This window comes from Lonchura striata, chromosome 6 (assembly GCF_050655825.1).
Source record: "Lonchura striata isolate lonStrDom1 chromosome 6, ASM5065582v1, whole genome shotgun sequence".
NCBI classification, from domain to species: Eukaryota; Metazoa; Chordata; class Aves; order Passeriformes; family Estrildidae; genus Lonchura; species Lonchura striata.
This window is the reverse complement of record NC_140708.1, coordinates 26568520-26589775: the sequence shown is the minus strand read 5'-3', so window position 1 is coordinate 26589775 and position 21256 is coordinate 26568520. Positions and strand designations below refer to the sequence as shown.

Genomic DNA, 21256 nt, shown 5'->3' with positions numbered 1-21256 from the left:
AAAAACAAACAGCATTTCTGGGTTTGGTGATCGCCAAGGCTGAACAACAGAAGGGGTTATGGGAGAGCCTTGGACAGCAATGCTCAAGAGAGAGATGAATTCCAAGTGATACTGCTCTGCTTCATCCATATACTCAGCAGGTGATTTAACATGACTTAAAGATACTGATATTCTAGTTCACATTCTTCCTATTTCATAGCCTCACGACACAATGTGTCACTCACTGCATGACCAAAATCATTCGACCAAGTAGAACATCCTCAGTTAAGATCTACGGTATTGATGAGAAATATTTTGTGTCTGTGAGGAGTATCTATTGCTGTTGTATGTGTCACAGTATGCTTAATTTTTGTACATATTGGTAATAATTTCATTAATTTATGGCTAAATTTGCATAACATATATTTCCATATATTCCATAATTGACTTAATAATGCAGCACAAAAATCACAACTTTTTAGAGAGATTGTCTCCATGTGCTAGTTAAAGACATTTAATATAAATGACACCAAGGATGCAGCTGTTAAGAATGAAGCATTAATATGGTTTACCTTCTTTTCTCTTAATTAGAAGCCAAAAGTCATATAAAAATACTTTGTATGTTTCAAGGGATTTTTAGTATCACATCATTATCTCCATATGACAGGTGCAATAAAAAGGTAAATTACAGGATGTTTACACAGGTAAGGAGGGCTTTCTGAAAGCTGCACTTTATAGTCAAAGCAGACTTAAAATATTTCAGTAGAGAGCAGCTAGTCCTTTTTAATTCTCTGTGTGCTTCTCCCAAACAGCAGTAGCACATATTCACTTGTACTCAATTCACTTGTATTCAATTTTGCATGCTGTGCTGGCCATCATTCTTTTTTATACAAAAGTAGAAGTGATCTCTCTCACTCTTGTCTCAAAGCAGGTGATGAATGTACTACTTAACAAAATAGTAACGAGGGCCCAAAGCTGGGTCTGTAAGTGCAGCTTCTCATATTTTAAGAGTTCTGAAGACAGCACCTGAATGACATAAAGAAGTGTGTTAGGGTGGAATGCTGAGTAAGAGAAAGAACACTACTGGTTGTCCACAAATTTTAGCAGTTTGAGAACCAGTGATTATGACTTGCAACCCAGATAGGCACAGCTAAGTTCATCTGTATTTGTTATGGGCAATGGAGCATTTTGAGAAGCAAGTTTAAGGAAGATAAAATGGAAAGCAGTGAAATGAAAAAAAAAAAAAAAAAGGTACTTACCAGAAAAATAGATGTTTGAGATAGTTACTAGTGGTGCAAATGGTGGAAGGGTGATGTTTCAGCTGACAGCTCTATAGGATGGATTGATATCAGTGATGAGAGGCCTTTAAATGAAAACAGAAGAAAAAGAAGGGATAAGATACATCTTTAAAATTCTATTTCCTCATCAAGGTGGAATGATAACCAAGGTGCAAGGCTGTAGGCCTTTTGTCTAAGGTGAGATTGCAGAGTGAGGTTGAAAAGTGATCCAGGCTCAGTGAGTTGTTTGTTGTTGGAACCTGAGGTGAAAAGGCTGTATTTTAGGAACTATTGTGCACAATGTTCATGGGACTTTAGGACTGAGGAAAATAACCTTCAATCACTCTCAAATCTATGAAATAGCAGACTTACGTAATGGCCGAAAATGTAAATACCTTCCAAATATGCATTTTTTTAAAATCGTGTTTAGTCATTTTGATTTGTGACTAGAGCTGTTTTTTGTAATAGCCTGCTTAGAATGTGCAGTATTCTCATTATTGGGGTGTTTCTGGGGGAAAGCTTTGAGAGATAAAGTTAGTTTTAAAAATATGGTAAAAAGTATTCATCTTTAAATAGATAAAAAGAGCTACTTAGATAAATAGTTAATGTTAAGTAATTATCTAGAGAGTAGACATGACTTGTGGAATAGGCAGAAGGAACGGGAAATGAAAAGTCATGGGGACAGTTGAACTTAAGGGAAAAGTTTAGCTATTATTAGTCTTGTAATTAGCCAAATCCCAGGCATATGGAGTTCAGGCTCTCTAGACAGTAAGTTTTTTTCTGGAGCACAGTGGGTGTTTCCTTTACTGACAGTGGTCTTGTAAGTGTTAACTGAACATATATTAATAGCTGTATTTTTTCTCTAATTGGAAGAATCACATTTTTATTCTATACACTTGTATAGTAAAGCATCCTGCCTTGAGAAGGTGGCTGGGTTGGAGCATCTCAAAAGATCCCTTCCAACCTCAACCGTTCTGTGACCTGTTTTCTGTAGATATTCTGGTAATCCTATATTTATATGGGCTCACACCAGTGAAAAAAATGTGATCTCTAGAACTCACAACATGATCAGACTGCAGTGGGTAGTTAGTGGTCGTATCTCTTACGTTAGCATTTTCACATGAAGATATAAGAAGCTAGAATGGTATACAATTATTTCACGTTATAATATTCATAAGAGTGGAACTAACTGTGACTTTGTTTTCCTATTTTGTTTTGTTTTGTTTTCTCTGCAGCTGGTCCTCTAGAACTTCCTCTCTTTGAGCTGATCCCATCACAAAGACAAGTGGTTTTCCATGGAGACCGCTTGCCTTTCCAGTGCACCGCAACCTATGTGGACAACAGCACCCAAGTGCAGTGGTACCACGCCGGCCGCCTGATCGAGACCGACGAGGAGAGCGGCATCTTCGTGGAGGACAGCATCATTCATGACTGCTGCTTAATTACACGGTAACACACACCTCTTGTCATAGCCAGGCTTGCAGGCAAGGGGAGCAGATTCAACTTGCAGCAACAGCAAACCTCATTAAAACGTGCATCAGGTGTTACTTAATTTGAAGCAGCTCGGTCGGGTGCTTGAATCTGAGCACAGGTAGAGATTTTTCGTGGCTATGATTTGCCGTGGTTTCAAATTGTACTTTTGGTGTCTAAAGTATCAAGTATCCAGATTTGAACAGGTATGGGTTTGGACCAGGTAAAAATAGTTTCTTATGCAGTAAACCATGAGAAGAAACATGAAAAAACAAGAAAAGAAAAAAAGCTTCAGTAGCATATGAGTGACAGCCAGACTGCTTCATCGTGACACCATCTAGAAGTCTGAGTGATGGACCTATGAAGAACTATTAAATGAAAAATATTGGATTAGTTTTTGTAGGTTCCAATACACTAGATCCTATATTGTTTAGTTAAGTAATCTCATTTTTGTTTCTTATTAAATACTTCTCAATTTTCTGTGACTTTTACCATCTCTGTGCCTGTGTGCTTGAGGGATACAGAGATCTACAGATGCATTTGCTGATGTGAAAAGTGCAAGAGGAATGAAGTAGAGTAGGCTTATATAAAAGAAGCAAAAACTAATATTTGGCAGTGACTGTAACATTCCAGTTTTGCTTCAGTTTTCCTGTTAAACATTATTTAATAAATTATAAATTTCAGTGTTTATTTTTGGGTTTCATTGCAGAGTATTGGCTTGTCACTAAAAGCTGCTAAGTTGTTGCACACATCCTTTTGTCCTCTGCCAGTTTCCATCACTGATCAAAAAGAGAGTCTGATTCTGTGTGCATGTTCTGCCTTTCTCTTTGTAGAAGATTGAGTGAAAATAACTATGCTAATTAGCTCTGGATAATCATTAACATCTTTTCACTCAAACAGTTTCTATTAATATAATTGACCTGAAATGCTTCTTGAACTATCAAATAGAAGTTATGAAGAGAGTCAAATTAAATCCTGTCCACTGGGGACTTCTGGCTTTATTAATTTCATCTACTCCCTGATTATTTGACCCCTTTTGGAGTCCTGTAGATCTAGAGGCATAGATCTGACCTATTCTCAGACCTACTGGCTTTCTTCTAATATCAGTGAAAAGGACTATTAGACCAATTAGTACAGTAATGCCATGTGCATGAGCTATTATATAACTGCTGAGTCACTTAAAGCATGTTCTTCCTATTTCCATTATATCCAAATTAAAATACATGCTGTTAATCACCTTATTATGTTTTTCAACTGAATTATATTTTGCACTGTATAAGTAATTTTTAAAGCATAGTAATAAACTAAAATAAATAGTCTAAAATTGTTTTCAAAATAGCTATATTTTTTTAATAGCTGTAAGTAGTTTGGCTGATTTTTACCTTACATTACTTCTTTTTTGCCAGACTATAAAATAAAAACCATTGTCTACCATAATATATTTTAATAAGGATGGTTGATCTCCTGCCTTCCTCGTTTACTGTGCCATTTAATAGGTGACCTTGATGCTGATGGTGCAGTATGAACTGGAATGTGCAGTATGCATATCTATTCAGAAAAAAATGTTCTTTAAGTACATCATCACATTTGCTGTTATAGACTGGAAAAAATACTCTGCCTTGCCCAAGTTATGTGATACAAACTGTTAAAATAAGACAAAATACTTTTAAATAAAACTCCAAGTCCTTAAACAGCTGTTTAAAAGCATGCAACATTTTAATTTCTTATTTATTTGCACAGCATGTGGCAGTTTGTAAGATAGAAGGGCATCAACCCTGCATTGACCATAGAGCATAATCCTTATCCGGCCAAAAATGCTAATACTAAAGCAGCTGTGGCTCTGCCTTGATGTCGGTACTGATAAGAGTTAATTTCTTAAAAGATATATTTTCAAACCTACTTTTAAAAACTGTATTATTTTAAAGTCAATTTTTGTAAACGTAAAGACATGTATTGTTGAAAATAAGAAAAGACTGGTCACATTGTGATTGTTAAAATTATCGTCAGCATTTCTTAATTTCAATCCCACCTTTATGACCATTTATACTATATCCTAATTTATATCATTATTATCATAAAAAATGGAAACAATATGTAATAGCATGCTTGTTATATGTTACAACAGCATGTATTAGTATGCTTTTTACATACTATTACACACTAATTTGTGATAGTTCTTAAGGCTAAGTCATGGTTGTACAAGGCACTGAAACATCAGAAAGACTGTGCTTCCCTGAGGCTATCAAGGGTTAAATATGTGATTTGGACTAAAAATAAAGGTAACTTGAAATCAGTTGCTACAGTATCATATTTTGCCTTTGCATATCTAGTCTTTACAGCAAATGTCCACTGTTTGTGGCTTTCTGTAATTGCACTGAAGGATAGACTTTGGCCTGTGCTACTTAGCAATTTAAAGACTTCTATAGCTGATTTTGAACAAAGAGGTGCAGTCATGTTCCAAAAGCTGCTTATTCAAACATTTTTAGGTGGTTATTTTATTGGGCAATTCCAGATATTTCTGGACGTAGATTTACAACAGAAATATCATGCTAAACCCTTCTGTTTTATTAACTGGCACAGTAGAAGGATAAAATATCCAAGTGTGTATTTTTTTGTCTCCTATGATAAAGCAGAATAAACTAAAATAAATATTTTTGTTACGATAATTAAACTAGAGTTTTGAACTGTATTCCGGTCTGTGACATTTTTCTTGGCCAGGAGTATTCCCTTACAGGAGATCTTGAAAAGGTGTTTTCCATTCTGCTGCTAGATTGCATTTATCATTTCTTGCCAATGATAATAATATTTGATTTTGCTGGTGTTTAATTTGCTGTCATTATGCCTGTGTATAAATGTCATAGTCATATATGAAAATATACATATGATGTGGGACTAATTTCCTATCATTTGTGAATAGATCTAGCTGAATTTGTTAATGATGCTTCTATGAAGACAGCCTAATTTCTTTAGCCTGGAATATTATATCAGTTTAATAATAAGCAGCAATTCTAACTGAACACATTCTGGTTCTCTGATATCCCTGAAGCCACATAGAAGGAAGGCCATGTAGGAATCTCTGCAGCACAGCTTCTTTCCCAGCTTCCCCACGCTTCCCTTTCCATGTTTGGAGAAGCTAGCAGAGCAGTTATTAGAATATTCAACTAGAAAGGGAAACTGTTTTAGTTCTATGAACCAAGAAACTCCGCAGTGGCAGAGATACTTTAATTTTCAAGAAGTTTCTTATTTACCACAAAGAATGTAATGACAATTTTGAAGTCTTTTTATTTCTATTCTGCAAATATTTGTGTAGAGTGTTTAACAGTGCTTATGCCCCAACAGCCCCAATAGCTGCTCTCGTCTGGGACCATTGCAGTTCACAAGTGCTCCTTCCGAAAACATTAAACTGTGAAGAAAGTTAAGAACCCCAAAAAAGGGAGAGCTACACCTGGAGAAACCAACATGCTCTCAACTAAACTTAGGCTAACAGGTGCTGGGAGCAAAAGTTGTTTTCAGATTTTTGTTGTGTAGATGGATTTGCTGCTGGAAATAGTCTCTTAGAACTGAATTTTGATCCCCTGAAAATTGTGTTTATCTATTATAGTCTGTCCTAAGTATCTCAGTCTTCTAAAAATGGTTGACAAAGCCACTTTATTTTGTGGGGGTTTTTAATTTTAAAAAAATAAAGCCTAAGAATCTGTTTTTTTAAAATCCTCTAAGTGCTTCTTTACATTGTGACAGGAGCCACTGACAAGTAAATAATGAAATAATAAGTAATGTTTGAGATGAGAGATATATGATTATGTGAAAATCTCAAAAATGTGTGGAAGAAAGGTAGAATTTCTTCCTTTCATAGAAGAAATCATAAATCATGGTCCACTTGTAATAGTGAAAGGGACAAAAAAAATTTCAAACAAATTAAATGTTGTGGGTTAAAATTTTTTATCATAATTTATGTTATCCATACAGGAGGCTGAGTCCAATTAATACTTTTTTCTGTTTGAAATTATCACTGCAGATATTAGTAAAAATTAGGAGTTTGATTGAGGCAGTTTCACTAGAAGAATAAAGATTGTTTAAGATATGATTAGAGAAAAGAAATTGATTCCAGGAGTAGACAGGTGGTGTCATGGCAAGGTTCAGATCCAGGCAGACTCTTCCTATTAGAAAGAACAAAATGCTTCCAGAACCTCTGTGTGAAAGGCAGAAATTCAAGGTGTGTAATGACCCTGATGATCCCTAAACTGTTAATTTTGTTAACAGTTTGGGCAGGAATGCATCTGGAAAAGATATGAAGCAAGCAGCAGTGGTTTGAACTGGTCCTACGTTAAAAAAACAGTCTGAAAATCCCTGATAAGGATGTTGGTAGGTTGGATACTTGATTGAAAGTTCAGATATGTACCAAATCATGGCAGAATATTGGAGATTGCACAAGATTAACAGGATTAGAACAGATCCAAATAACTTGATTCAGAAATGCAGATATTTTATAATCACTTTGTGTTTTGCTGTCATGAGTATTTTGGAGATGAGCAGCTACAGGTCATACCAAGAAATCCAGGAAGATAAGCAGAAATTGTTCAGTGCTGATATTTTTGGGTTACCTAATTGACCCAGTCTGACCTTTAGCTGGCAAGGAGTTAGGAAACAAACCAAAATAACAGTCTGAATTGTAAATCAATATTTCTGTTTTCACTTTAAACCCTGTAGGCAATGGTATACAACTCATTTCAGGCACTGGAGGCAGAAAAAGACTACTGACAGATGCGACTTCACCAGCAGTCTTCTCATGTATCAGATAGGAAGATAATATTTTAAATTATTGCAGAATATTATGAAATTCCCAGGGTAAGGGTTTCATTATGTGAGATTAAGAGTACCTTCATATGAATTAATTTGGAAGATTAATTAAACTTAGGCCTTTTATATAAAAATATTTCAATTATCGGAATAAAAGTCAATGACAGTTTTCTTACTAATCAGTGTGGGGAATATTTTAAAAAATAACCTGTGGAGAGACTGATACAATGAAAAGCAAAAGCAGCAACACACTGTCATTGAAGTATAGACCATTACTAAGAATTGTGCTGTCATAAAACCTGTAGGCTTAATTTGGGTAAGTGCTTATTGCAACATGATTGAAAAATAGGTATTTTCACAAAAAAAAAAAAAAGTGTTTTGGCTGATAGAATTAAAATAACCTAAAAATAACAAGTCAGAACTACAAAAACATTTTGATGGAGTCCTTGAAAAATGTTACAAAAATATACTTTCTTTGGTGTTGAGACCAGATTAAGAAGATGCCTGCACTAAATTTTGACCTCTCACTTCCATCTCTGCTTACATCCAGCAGCTATGTATGGGTCTATCCAGCCACAAGAGTGAAATGTTCAGTTGTAAGAACAAAAAATGACGCTTTATCCCCCACATGGGAGAATCAGAGGGTTTTACTTTGACTTTTTAAGGCCAGAATGATTTTAATGTGGCACTTCAAACAGCTGCAGGTACACAGCTGAGGACATGCTGCGCTGTAGCCACAGTTGGGAGTCAACATCTCAGGGCTGGCTTTTTCTAAAGTATTTTTCCTGTCAGCATCAGCATTCAATATAATTATACATTTTCTCTGAGTCCAGGCAGTAGTTTGTAAATCTGTGAACCAAATGTGAGCATATCAGAGCATTTATGACATAGCTCCAGAATCCAATGGCAGATAAACCACCCTAGATACTGGTGAAGCAAACCATTTCTTCAAAGAAACACTTCTTAGAGATATTAAAACAACAACTGAATTACTTTTTAATTTTCATGTATTTCAATCTGTTCAACATTGGGAATGTATTGTAGGACATATTCCCATTAATATGCTGGAATTCCATGAAAATAGCTCCTCTCCCCTCCTTTTTCTCCCTGCAGAATAAAACACCCCCTACATTTAATTGTTTATGGTACTGTGATTGAGTGGCTCCTGACCATTACAAAATAATGTTTACACTGTAAAAGATACACCAAATACTGAGAAAGAATAGAGATTGTTCCTGAAGATCTTATGTAGGAAACTGCTGTCCTACCTTCTTTTTAGATCTTTCCAAATTTCTTGCAAGTGGGCAAGTAAAACAGGTCAGTATTCTAACCTTAATGTATCAGCCATCCCATAAAATATTAATTAGATAATTAATTTCTGCATTTGTATAATGTCAAGGTAATATACATTTGACAAATAATTTAAAATTGTAAAATTAATTTAGAAGGGTTTTTGGTTTTCTCCTTTTGTGTTTGGGGTTTTGTGATGACTGTTTTGGGTTTTGGTTTTTTTTTGCTGGTTCTAGTGGCATGTAATTAAATAATCAAAAATTGTCATAAGCAGTTTAACATTTCTGAGTCATCTGGGAAATAGTTTACTTTAAAAGCTTTTTACACAATTCTGGCTATTGGTTTGATTTGTGTTATTTTTGTCTAAGAATGTCTGATAGGGTACAGATGACAGGAGTTATGCTAATGAAATAAAGCTTCCTCTGAATATAACATTGCAGCACACAGGCTACTTAAGGGGAGATGAAGGGCGTACAGCAGGTGTAGCACCATTTCCCCAGAAGGCTGCAGTTGTGTCCATCCTGCAGACCATCAGCTTGCTGGCAGAACAAAATTAATAACAATAAATAAACACATCTGAGCATCCCTAAACCTTTCACCAGCTGACAGAGCAGCTCAGTGACAGACAAGTGATTCATGAAGTACTTTAAATAAACCCTGGCCCAGGTGTACTCTCTTCAGATATCTTTATGGCACTGTGCTACCACAGACCTGCCAGCTGTCTGAAGGTTTATCCAGCAGGAGAAAGTTTTGGGTCTCTAGGGCTGTTGATACATTTTTTTTTCTCTTCTTACTTACGTTCTCAGCTAGCTAGACTGGCATGTATTGACTCCAGGACTGAGGGAGTTTGAAGATAAATACAAAAATCTTTATGTATGCCCTTCAGTGCAGAGCAGTAGCTGATTGTCTCTACCCGACAAGCTCAATGGGTGAGAATGAGCTCCTACAACAAACCAAACGTGTTATGATATGCTGTGGAGCTGGTTAGTTTTCTGAAGTAGTTTCTGAAGATGGTGTGGTAGAGTCACTCTAATATTAATAGTGTTAGTTTTCTCAATTTTATGAAAGAAATTAATGGCGTATAGGTAGGTCACAGGTACTTTGGTATCCACCAATAGAAAACGCATCACAGTTAACTGTTGGGCAGCAAATGGGTATTAGCCTGTGACACTACTTTTGAACATTTGCATTTCAATTGAAGTAGTTTGAGCAATACAAAGGAAATAAAGTGAGATGGTTTTACTAACTGATATACAGCTCTTTTATCTTATTTTGGAAGTAGGTTTTTATTTGGTTTGTTGTGGTTTTTTCCCTCTTTTTTTTTTTTTTTTCTGTCAGTATATTGTTATTAAATCTAGGTCCTTTCCAACTCTTATCATGGTTCTAGAATGGAAACAAATTAGCTGATAGATAAATTATAGAAAAAAGTATGTTATAGCACATTACATTTCTTGAGTACCCATAGGGGTATTAAATGTTAAGTTAAGCTTTGTCTTTATATGACATCAAAAGGAAAAAAAAGGATGTGTATTGCATTACCTCTGCGTATGAGACATTGATTACACCTGAAAATACCTGCTAGACATCTCACATAAAATGAATACCAACTTTCATCTTCCTTTTTTTCTTGCCGTTGCCTGGACACAAGTTTACTTCAAAGGCCATCAGCCTTCTAAAGCTGTTTCTTTCAAGGGTAAATAACTAATTTTGTCAGAGAGATCAGACTAGCAATTTGAGTTCAGACAAGTGCCTTGATTTACAGATTCTCTCTTCATTTTCCATGTTTTAACCTTATGTCCCCTGTGAAAGGCTGTATTCTGAGCAGCAGTGTACTCTGGAGACCAACACTCATTTTTTAAATTGCATGTTAGTATTAATAATTTAAGGTGGTATGGGTTGGAGGCATGTTATGCAGACCTTCTGCCTGAACTGTGGGAACACATTAGCTATTTATCTGTCTGAAGAAGAATATGAGAAAACCTAAATGTCTCCTGATTTAAAGTAAATAATTTTTCTTTTCCTGCAGGAAGACCAGTTGTTTCTTCCTAAACCTTACAGAAACTCAAGTCAGACTTTAAAGTGTTTCTTGTGGAAAGCCAATCAAAATATGGTGTTAAAGTCTCTTCTTTATTTATTACTTTGTTTCCTGGCTTTCAAATGACTGCTGGGGCATACAGTAAATGTTGCTATAGTACCTCTTCAGGACATGGCTGACTAACTTTGCATAATGAGACCTACTTCTGATTGTCTAATTAGTTATGCATAGCTGTAGCAATGCAAAACTATGCCTCAAATAGAACTCTATTGTCATAGGTTACTGATTACATGGCTATGGCTTCCGCTTGTATTATGGTTCCTCTCTTTATAATGACAAATGCCACGGGCCTCAGTTGAATATCAGAACAATGTTTTTATGCAATTGCATCAGCTGTACATTTTAATTAATTTTTCAATATGTCAATCATCACATTTGTAAAAAGGAATTCTATCATGCATGAAATTTCCCACTACAAAAAAGAATAATGTATATTCTCTTTCCTCATTTAAATGTTTTTAATGAGAAGGTCACTATAATTTCAAAGGGAAACTTAAGAAAAGCTTGCTAGTCATCCTTTTTGTATCAGGCAGCAGTCGTCCTATTCAGTTAGCCTTGATACCATCTCATGAATGTCTGACTTCATTTTATCATCATAGAATATCACAGAATTGTTAAGGTTTGAAAAATCCTCTAAGATCAGCAAATCCAAGCATTTAGCACTAAACCATATCCCCAGGTCCTGCGTGCACATGGTATTTTGAACACTTCCTAGAATGTGATTCTACAATTCTGCTGGGCAGTCTGTTCCAATGCCAGACCACCCTTTTTGTGATATCTAATCTAAACCTTCCCTCTGCTGCAACTTGAGGCCATGTCTTCTCATCCTGAAAGTCAAAATTTCCTGAAAAAGTGGCAACTGTCACACTGCTGAGGCGTGGGATGTGATTGCTAATGCAGAGGCTGTAGGAATCCTTGTTGACTCATATTCCGTCCTTAGGGAAGCTGCATAGTAGGGACAAGATTGTTGGCATTTGTGGCCTGATGTTCATTAGCTCCTGTGAGATAGGATAGCCAAGAAAAGAATACAGCCAAAGGAGCCCATCCTCTCTTAATTCTTTTGTGGTTTTGTCAAGCTCCTAAATCAGAGTCCTGCCGTGTTCTCGGGTTATGGGAGAGTTCTTGCCTTTAACCAAGATTTGTTGCCATTGCCAAGAGAGATCAAGAATGCCTTTTGACTATGAGTGAGATTCTCTGGGCATGCTTATGCAACAATGCCAAGACTTAAAATATGTAACTGACCTACTAGAAAACTTTGTGAAATAGAGTTTTAAAATTCTATACCCAGGAAAGGCCCATCCTTTCCTTCTTGTCTGAGGACTGTGAAGTCAAAGTCTCCAAGGATTATAAGCAGAGAGAATGCTACAGGATCAAGTTGACTGCTTGTTTTCAGTATTAAAAGACTTTTTTAAATTCAGTCCCCCAAATTCTCCCGAGATTTAAGATCATTTTATCATTTGTCATATCCAGATGGTAAGTAAATGAACAGTTTCACCATTGGGCTTGCTATCAAAATATTCCAAGAGGAATATAAATGAATGCATCATTTACAGTGGCCAGATGGCAATTCAGAAGACAATTTCATGATCTAGTCATTTTATTGAATAAACCTATTCTGTCTTATTTTTTATCACCATCTGAAGAAAGGGCAATACAAGATTAAAAGTGTGAATATGAGCAGTTACTTGTCTTTTGAGATAATTTGAACCAGTGTTCAAGTATTGCATTTCTATCAGAAACAAGGCTGGTAAATATTTGTCTTTGAGTCTAGGAAACTTCATCTGCTGAGGGGAGACTTGTTAAGCAGCAGATACATTTACATCAGAACACATTTCAGCAGTTTAAATAAATGGAAAATGCACCCTTATTTATCTGCATACTTATTACTTGTAAAATTTATAATAAGTTGAAATATGGTATTTAGATACCATCACCATCATAATGGTTCCAAATTTTATCATATTTTTATTGTTAACAATGATTGTAGATATTTTCAAGAAAATTTATCAGAAGATCAGCACAACTATCATGCATTCTATTCATATGAGAAGTCTCCACATCTTGATGCTGCAAGTGAATATATCTCCTACGTTTTCTTTCATAATTGTTTTTATAAGCTCTAGGAATATCATCATTTTTAACTGTCTATAAAGATGATGTGAGATTGTTGTGACGTATGAAATATAATATTTAATTAAAGCATTGTTAAACTGGCTAATTTCACTGGAATATTTCTACATGAATGCAAAAAGATGCATTAAGAATTAGCTGAGGGGCTGCTGTTACTGGGCTATTCACCTGAGACTTCTTAAGAGAACAATTGCTTCTTTTGACATTTTTTTTTGCTATAAAACTATGTTAGAACTCATTGTGAAAATGAAATAGGGGATTACAAGGCACTTGGATTTCAAAGCCATCATAAATAAGAATAATGTGATATTTTTAAAGTTGCTGTTTAATAATAAATTTCACTGAATATCTGGAGGAATATCCAAAATTTTGAAACAACTGTCTTAAATCAAAGACTATTTATCATGATATACTTGTTTTTGGAGGACCTAGATAACAGTCTCATAGTAGGTTCTTGAGAAAATCATCTTTCAAAATTTCAGGGTCTACAAAAAAAGTGCTAAAAGTAACAAGTATGTTTTTTAAAATTTTATTTTAAATACAGATTTGAAAATTATTAACTGTTAATTCAGTCCTTCAGTTTTTATAATGTACATTCTCTCTCACCCTACTGCGTTTCTTCCCACATAATTTCTACTTGTCTAAACCACAAGACATATTCAAAGACAAGTCATTTCTGTAAAGCAAAGTAAATATTTCAGATAAATGCTACTTCTTTCCCTCTCCCAACTACTTTCAAAAGCTGTAATTTGTTTAAAACTGTAGTAAAATTTATTTCTAGCCCCATGGCAGATTTAAGATATCATATGTTGCCTTCCTAAAATATAGTAGTTAGCATTATTTTTGGTCTATGACATCTGTAGAGTTGGAGTGACTGAATAATGTTCTGCCCCTGATAGCAGAGTGCCAGATTCTGGTGCTGAAATGCCACAGGAGCTGTAATCACAGCTGAAGGCAAACCCATTCTCTGAGGGCTGGTTGTGTGGTCAACTTGAAATGCCTTTCTGACTTCCAAGTGCTTGGTTAGGCAACAAACCAAATATTCTATAATACCTGGGGAAAGCAGAATGGGCTTTGATAAATAGTTTATATTCTTTTGTGATGATTTGTGTTATAGCCTGTTACAACCTGAGTAGTCAATACAAATTGGTGCTGCCAAGATCTTACTACCATTGCCATACTGTCTGTCCCTCTGATATCATAGACCAAGCCCCATTTTGATATTTTCATAAAAAAATAAGTTAATTCCAGAAAGCCAGTGACTTGATATCTGTATAATTAAGTGTATAAAATAATGAATCTTTTATTTTTTTAGTGAACTTATCCTATCCAGTATTGACATTGATGCAACTGGAGATTGGGAGTGTCTAGTCAAGAACTCCTATGGAAATAGCACTAAACAAGTAGAAATCGTGGTACTTGAAACAGCTGCTCCCTACTGCCCTGCAGAAAGAATTATTAACAACAAGGGAGATTTCAGGTATGACTTTCTGGGTTTGGAGTGTATTTCATGTATTAATGGAGGTATAGACCATATTAATGCTTACATGACACTTCAGTGTCAGTTACAAATCACTTATTTTAGTTGTCATTTTTTACGTAATGTGGTAGGAAGGAGGAACACTGTATGATTTTGATGGGAAATGGGACCAAGTGCTTCAAGAGAAGCAGTGGTTTGTGAAAGTCAGGAAGTCTAATTCCTCAGAATGCATTATGGAACATTTTTAAGAAATTAGATAAATTAGAGAAGGTTCAAAATTTTTCTTGGTCTTTGTAGAAGATGATAGCACTGCATTAAAGCAATACAAGATTAAATCTTCAGTGCTTTACTTTTTAAATCTGTTCTGGTTCTGATGGCTTTGTTCAGCTGAGATTAGAAGCAACAAATGACATGAGACTGTTACTAAAATATTTCACTGAAGAGGATCGAAATAGAAAGTAAAACTATTTAGTAAGACAAATGGATTGTATGAGGTAGCAGCTAAAGGACATAAAGTTTTACCAGTATATCATATGCTTACAAAATACACCTGTCCTGCTATCTGAATCTTAGGAGTCTGCAAAATTTTGTAGACTAAGTGTAGCTTTTGCTCCATCATTACTTTTATCTACATATGCTGATGGGGCTTTTTAAAATTTTAATGATTTTAATCATGTAATCATTTTAATCAGAAGAAAAGGTTTCTGTGGAATTTGGTATTGTTTTCAGTGAGCTCTAAAATGCACCAATGAGATGCACAAAGCTCTTAAACAAAACCTGCTTGACAATAAGACTGATGTATGATGGCAATCCCATTGAGAAATCAAGACAGTAATTTGTTACCAAATGAATTACAATGATAATTCAGCTTGAATAGTTAATGAAAGGAAAGTAGATGAGGCAAGAAGCCTGTCTTAAATAGCAGAACTTTCTGTGAATATTTCTGACCCGAAAGTCTCTATTTATTTTTAGGTTACCTCTGAAACTTAAAAGCCCAAAGGCTTTTTGTACTACTACTTCTTGTGTTTGAATAAAAGTAAAGGATTGAATTAGAAAGAAGTGGAAATAAAAACCTACTCAAATAATCTGTTTTCTCTTTACTACAAAGCTATTTTATTATGTGTTAACCTCAGTACCAGTGAGTTTGCCTCTTTCACTGAGGCAAAATTGCTGAGGCAATGCATATATATGGATTAAATTTCATTAGAGACCTTTGACAATCTTAGCTATAGATTTTTTTGTCATCACAATAACTGGAATTGTGTTTTTTCATAGTGGATATGCTGAAATAGTTTTTCATTAGATCTTTAAAAAAATACATACTTCCTATCAGAAAACTCACACTGAATCTTTTAGATGGCAACTCTATGAAGTTCATGTTCTTGCCTTAAAATGACATCCTTTTCTCCATAAATAAATATATATAAATCTTCATGCTGCACAAACTAACACCAGGGGCATTTTTGTCATTTTATATAAATCAAAAGAACAAGAGTGGACTTTTCTCAACCTATTGATCATCGTCCTAGAAATCCATATAAATTTATTTTTTAACTGTACATCTAAAAGATGCTGAGTCCATAGGTTCTTTTGGCATTTGAGAGAATGAATTTAAAATTGTAGAGAATTTATGAGGCTCCAACTCAGCATTAGTGCTTGCAATTGTTCAAAGGTTTACCCTCAGAGATGGAGCTTTCACACCAGCAAGTTTTCTTACAAAGATCTTTGAAGTATTGGTAACATAAAAAGTATGGAAGTAGAAAGAATTGAACCACAAAGGCAAAGCTAGAAAGAACTGTTCTTTTATTGGGCAAAAGAAAGGAAAAAAATGTCAACTCTTAGAGGAGTGTGGCTATTTCAGTGGTCCAGCCTAGGTCATATTTATAATTGTGTAACTGCAGCAAGAATTAGGCATGAAAGTCAGGATGAGCTGGCCTTTTCTACTAAGAGATTTTTCTCTATCAGGACCTCATTTTACCTTTTGTTTGGTTGTTGTTTTATAGAATGCTGTAAGCTTATTCTGAAAGGTAAATTATAATGTTGTTACATGCTATCATTCCTAGTCATAAAGGCCAGATTCTGCTCACTGTGACAATGCAAGGCTCAGAATTATCTCGTTAGTTTTACTTTTGAAGTAAGTTGTCAATTGCATTAATTCAAATGTTTTACTAAAAATAATATTTCATCCCAGAGGCAAAAGTCCTCTATGCTGCTATATGCTCTGTATACTACTTTACGTATTTTGATTTTTTGGGAAAGCTCCTTTTTTGAATATTTTTTTAATCAGCTGTTTTTACATCACACATTGAATTATTTCAGTGACAGCTGTGAAAAATAAAAGTATTCTTCTTAGCTTTTCTTTGAAATTAAGAAAACTTATATAGCTCAAAACCTTTCAGTATATTATGTAACAATATACAATTGTGCATTGTGTAACTAGAGGAGCTAATACATTTGTTTGAGGAGAGGTTGATTGCCAAGCTGTAATTTCAGTGAAAAGCAGAATATTTTTGTGATTTATTTGGTTCACTCATTACATCAATGCAATTAAAGAACCATATCCTTCCCACACCTGCTGACTTACTGATGATATGCTTATGGCTTTCTTAGATTTCTTCAAATTACCTGATCCTACTATGTCCACACCAGGCTGTAAATGACAATAGATTTGGTATCTATGGAAATAGATCCAGTTGTGCCATTCTAGAGAATGCAGCAGAAAAACACTTTCTATACACAGAAAGTGTGTTTTATAGCAGACCAGTCAGCTAAATAGAATTCTGGCTGCTCTTGACTTAGTTTCTTTTCAAAGACTGTTTTAGAATCATACTACATAAATCATGTATGCCTAAATAGCTAATTTTTGAGGGCTAGTTCCTTCCTCCTTCATGACACATGATCTCTGCTGAAATCTTGTACACTGGTGTCTGAGACATTTGGGGCTTTTTTGTTTCTGAAGTCTTTTTAGTGGTGGGCCAAAATGCAAAGCAGAGATTGTCAGGTACATTTTAGGCACTTAGTTTTAAGAGCATTTAGTAATAGAGTTTAGTTTTTTGGTTTTTTTTTTCTTCATGGGCTTACTGCTCTGCTTTTTGCAGTCTGCAGACATTAATGTAGTAAAAACACCAATCATATCTTTTTCCTTAACTCTAAAAACCTTCCTGGAATTAATGCAGAATGAATGTGTGACCAGCCAGACTTGAACCTTTATAATTCTGACATTTTCCAAGGAAACAAAGTAATTAGTTATAAAACATTATGAAGAAAAAGCTAAAATACCCTTTTTTCTCTCATATATCACTTTATGTTGTTGTATATGGTTATTTATTGGTATATATATTGATATTGTAAGTTGCCTTTTGCATTTTAATTTTTACTACCACACTATTTGTAGGTGGCCCAAAACTTTGGCTGGGATAACTGCTTACCAGCCCTGTCTCCAGTATTCTTTTAACTCTGTTGCATTTCACAATGGCGCAGAAGAGGCAAAGGCGTGGCGTAAATGTAACCGAACTGGACGCTGGGATGAAGAAAACTACTCTGAATGTCCTTATTCACAAGAAATAACTCAAGTTCTTCATGCTTTTAGTCAGGTAACATTTTGAAATCCAAGGCTCCCCTTCTCTAGTACTGATCTTGTTGAATAGTAAAAATTCAATCTTGTTGAATTGCAAAATATGGCAGTTCAGCCGCAAGTTCGGGATAGATGGACTTCTAACAAAATGCTTTACTTGAAAGACAATAATTCGTTTCCATGGTAATTGGAAGTTGTAGTAGGAACAAGTGTGCAGCATTACCTTTCTCTTAATATTTTTTTTTCATTAGGTGCTTAGGGTCTAGGTGATTATTAGTAATGCTGGCAGGGTGATCAGTGCTTGACTTTCCTTACCCTCATCTGGTTTTCCAGAAGGATGTTAATTTCTTGTGGAGTCCCATATCAGAGTTTCACCAGCTGAAGTGCCTTTCCTCTTTAGAATGCCTTTTTAATATCTTTAAAAAAAAACAGTACTCAAATGTTTCTTGTGGATAAGTAAAAGAATGAGATGAAAAATTAGATGGATAGAAATTAATGAGAAAAAAAAGAATGTGCAAGATGGCCCAGATGTGTAACTGCCATACTGATTTTACAACTTTCAGTTTCCTTGACCACTTCTTCCCTGGTAGTATCAGTAGTGCATGATAAGACCACAGAAAGTTTGTTTTCAAATGGGCTCATAAATAAGAGTAATTAATATATTAAGAGAGGCATTGCAATTACAGAGCAATAAAATGATTAGGGAGATGTCTAGAATCCAGTCTATTCTTCTGTAAGCGAGGAGGTGAGGTTGGGTTTCTCAGGGCCTTGGACACTCAGGACTTTATAACCTCTGAGGCTGCACAATTTCTTGGGGTTAACCTGTTCAAATGCCTGCCTGCTCTTACAACTGGAAAGATTTTCTTCACAGTCAGTCTGAATTTCTCTTGTTCTCCCGCCCTGTGCTACTGAGTATAGCAACCCTTGCTGGCACTGTTGTTTTCATGAAGGTCTAGAGATAGAGGCAAGGCAAGGTAAGTAGCTTGGTATATTTTATGAGGCCAGATAGTTACAGTCTAGAAAAATTAAACAAAAATCTTCCAAATTTGTTGGTATGTTGTGGGCGTGTCTTCAGATAACAGCAATGAAATCTAAGACCTAAGGCTGAAAATACATTCATATGCCTGAATATTCCCCTGTAATCTATATCCATGGCATACTGATGCACATAAATCCATGTGAAATTATGGCAGGCATTACACCAATGGATGTGATCTCCAGTTTTTAAAGAGAATGAAGCTTGCTGATTTATTAAGCCTAACAATTCTAATGTGTTTTCAGATGCACATCAATTTGACCACCGTGCTGGAGTTCTCCCGCCAGCTGACAGCCTACACAAGAGGTGCTTCCCTCTTTGCGGATAAAATGGATGTAATATACTTGGCTTATATAATGGAAAAGTTAATTGTCTTCGTGGATGAAGTTGAAGATGTAAGATATCTTCTCTATGCTGAAAAAAGTATCACTTAGAAGTGAAGTCTTCACATATGGCCCTGTTCTTAATGTATGCGGGCACACAGTGAAGAGCAGCTCCTAAAACTGATTGCTGATTGCAAATGTTCTGCATAAACTGTGATGTGTCTCTTTGTGCCAAAAAGGAAACTAAGTCTTCTTCACTGATGACAAGGGCATTGCTGCCTAGGAATAAAACCTGGTTTTAATGAGCCACTTAGTTAAATTTCTTTTTAAGTTTATTTTCTGTCATGTCTAACGTGTTGGAATTGACTCTAGCTTGTCACTGGAGCTATATATGTTTCTTTTGTTTTCTCCATTTTATCAGAAGGTTTCCACTGAATTTTGCAAGGAGGTATCACTTCTTGTAAAGAAAAGATAATGTGTCTTTATGTGCAACTTTGTACAGAAACTTTCAGCATTATGTATGCCATTTTTGCAGAAAAATCTAATCAGAATTATGCCAACCATATGGGAAAAATAGGTTTTTACAGAGAATATAAATGTTCATCATAATTTTTTTTACTGTTAATTTTCAGAGTAACTGCTTGCATAAAGATTTTATAAACTGCAATTTTTGACCACATGATGTTTTCTTTTGGTTTGGCAGTGTCCATTCCATTCTGGCTCTGGGAATTGTAACAGTTAACATTTTAGTGCCAATTTGAGAAAGTCTCCAATGTCACCATAATACACTAGGTCTAAGGTATATTATTAAGTGCTCTCCAAGAATCATGTTTCAAAGCTGCAACTTTATTTCAGCTCAGAATCCTGATAAGATCTTACTGCTTTCTGACAAAACAAAAATTCGGCATTCAAAGAAACAGCTGGATTTGACATAAAGCCTCTTTGTTTTTCTAGCAGCTGATGTATTTTCCATTAAAGCTGCATGCCATCTCTAATCTTTTAATTGACTTCTTCTGCCTTTCAAATAGATTTTCATTTCTGCTTTTTTATCAAACCATCTCTATCTCCATCACTTATGTCTACATCTCTGATTTAGTAATACCTTATTTTCTTAATTTATAACATTTCTCCTATTTTTTCTCTCTTTTCCTTTACACCTCTCTCAAGTTTGCTAGATAGAGTCCTCATCCATTGAGCTCTCAACTAGCACCCATTTCTTAACTCTCACTCACAAGGTACAAAAGCACCTATGAAATTTTAGTGTCAATAGCTTCACTGCACTCATAATTATAAATAGGACTACACTTTATTTCATATAAGGCAGCTAGTTTGGAATTGACTAGCAGCTGAAACTAGAATTACATAAATCCATTAGAAATCAATTAAAATGCAATTTTTCAAAATATTTTTGAAAACATTCTTTCTAAACTAATGCAATTTCTATACCTCTTTTCTGGGATGTGCATTCCATTCCACATGGGATTGTTCATTTTTATACAAGACAAATCTGTTATGTCCCATCCAGTGGTTTGCCTCTCAAACAAGAGAGGTTCAGTAGCTGCACAAGGGACATATTTGCAACATGCTACATTTTTTGTCAGGAATATGCATAATAGCCCAAATTTTTGTATTTTCAATGACATGAGTTTACTCTTCATCAATGCATTTAATTATAGTGTAAATTACTTAATTTTCTTATTTTTCTCCTTTTGTATGTTTATAGACTATTGTGCTGCCCTCAGTAAGTTACTGCATAGCTGATTGGTGTTTGCTGTTATAGTTTCTCATAAATCACTCCAGACTCT

The 21256-nt window shown here is 35.1% G+C and overlaps 1 protein-coding gene across 3 annotated transcripts in view; it reads left to right on the top strand.

Moving 5' to 3' along the window:
* LOC110473694 (adhesion G protein-coupled receptor A3) overlaps positions 1 to 21256 on the top strand; it is a 257125-nt gene that overhangs the window by 120661 nt on the left and 115208 nt on the right. For all 3 annotated transcript variants that reach the window (XM_085582610.1, XM_021536446.4, XM_085582611.1), the window contains exons 7-10: positions 2492 to 2705; positions 14354 to 14518; positions 17913 to 18111; positions 19374 to 19523. In XM_085582610.1, the coding sequence (XP_085438736.1) occupies positions 2492 to 2705; positions 14354 to 14518; positions 17913 to 18111; positions 19374 to 19523 (728 nt within the window). The remainder of the gene's footprint in view (positions 1 to 2491; positions 2706 to 14353; positions 14519 to 17912; positions 18112 to 19373; positions 19524 to 21256) is intronic.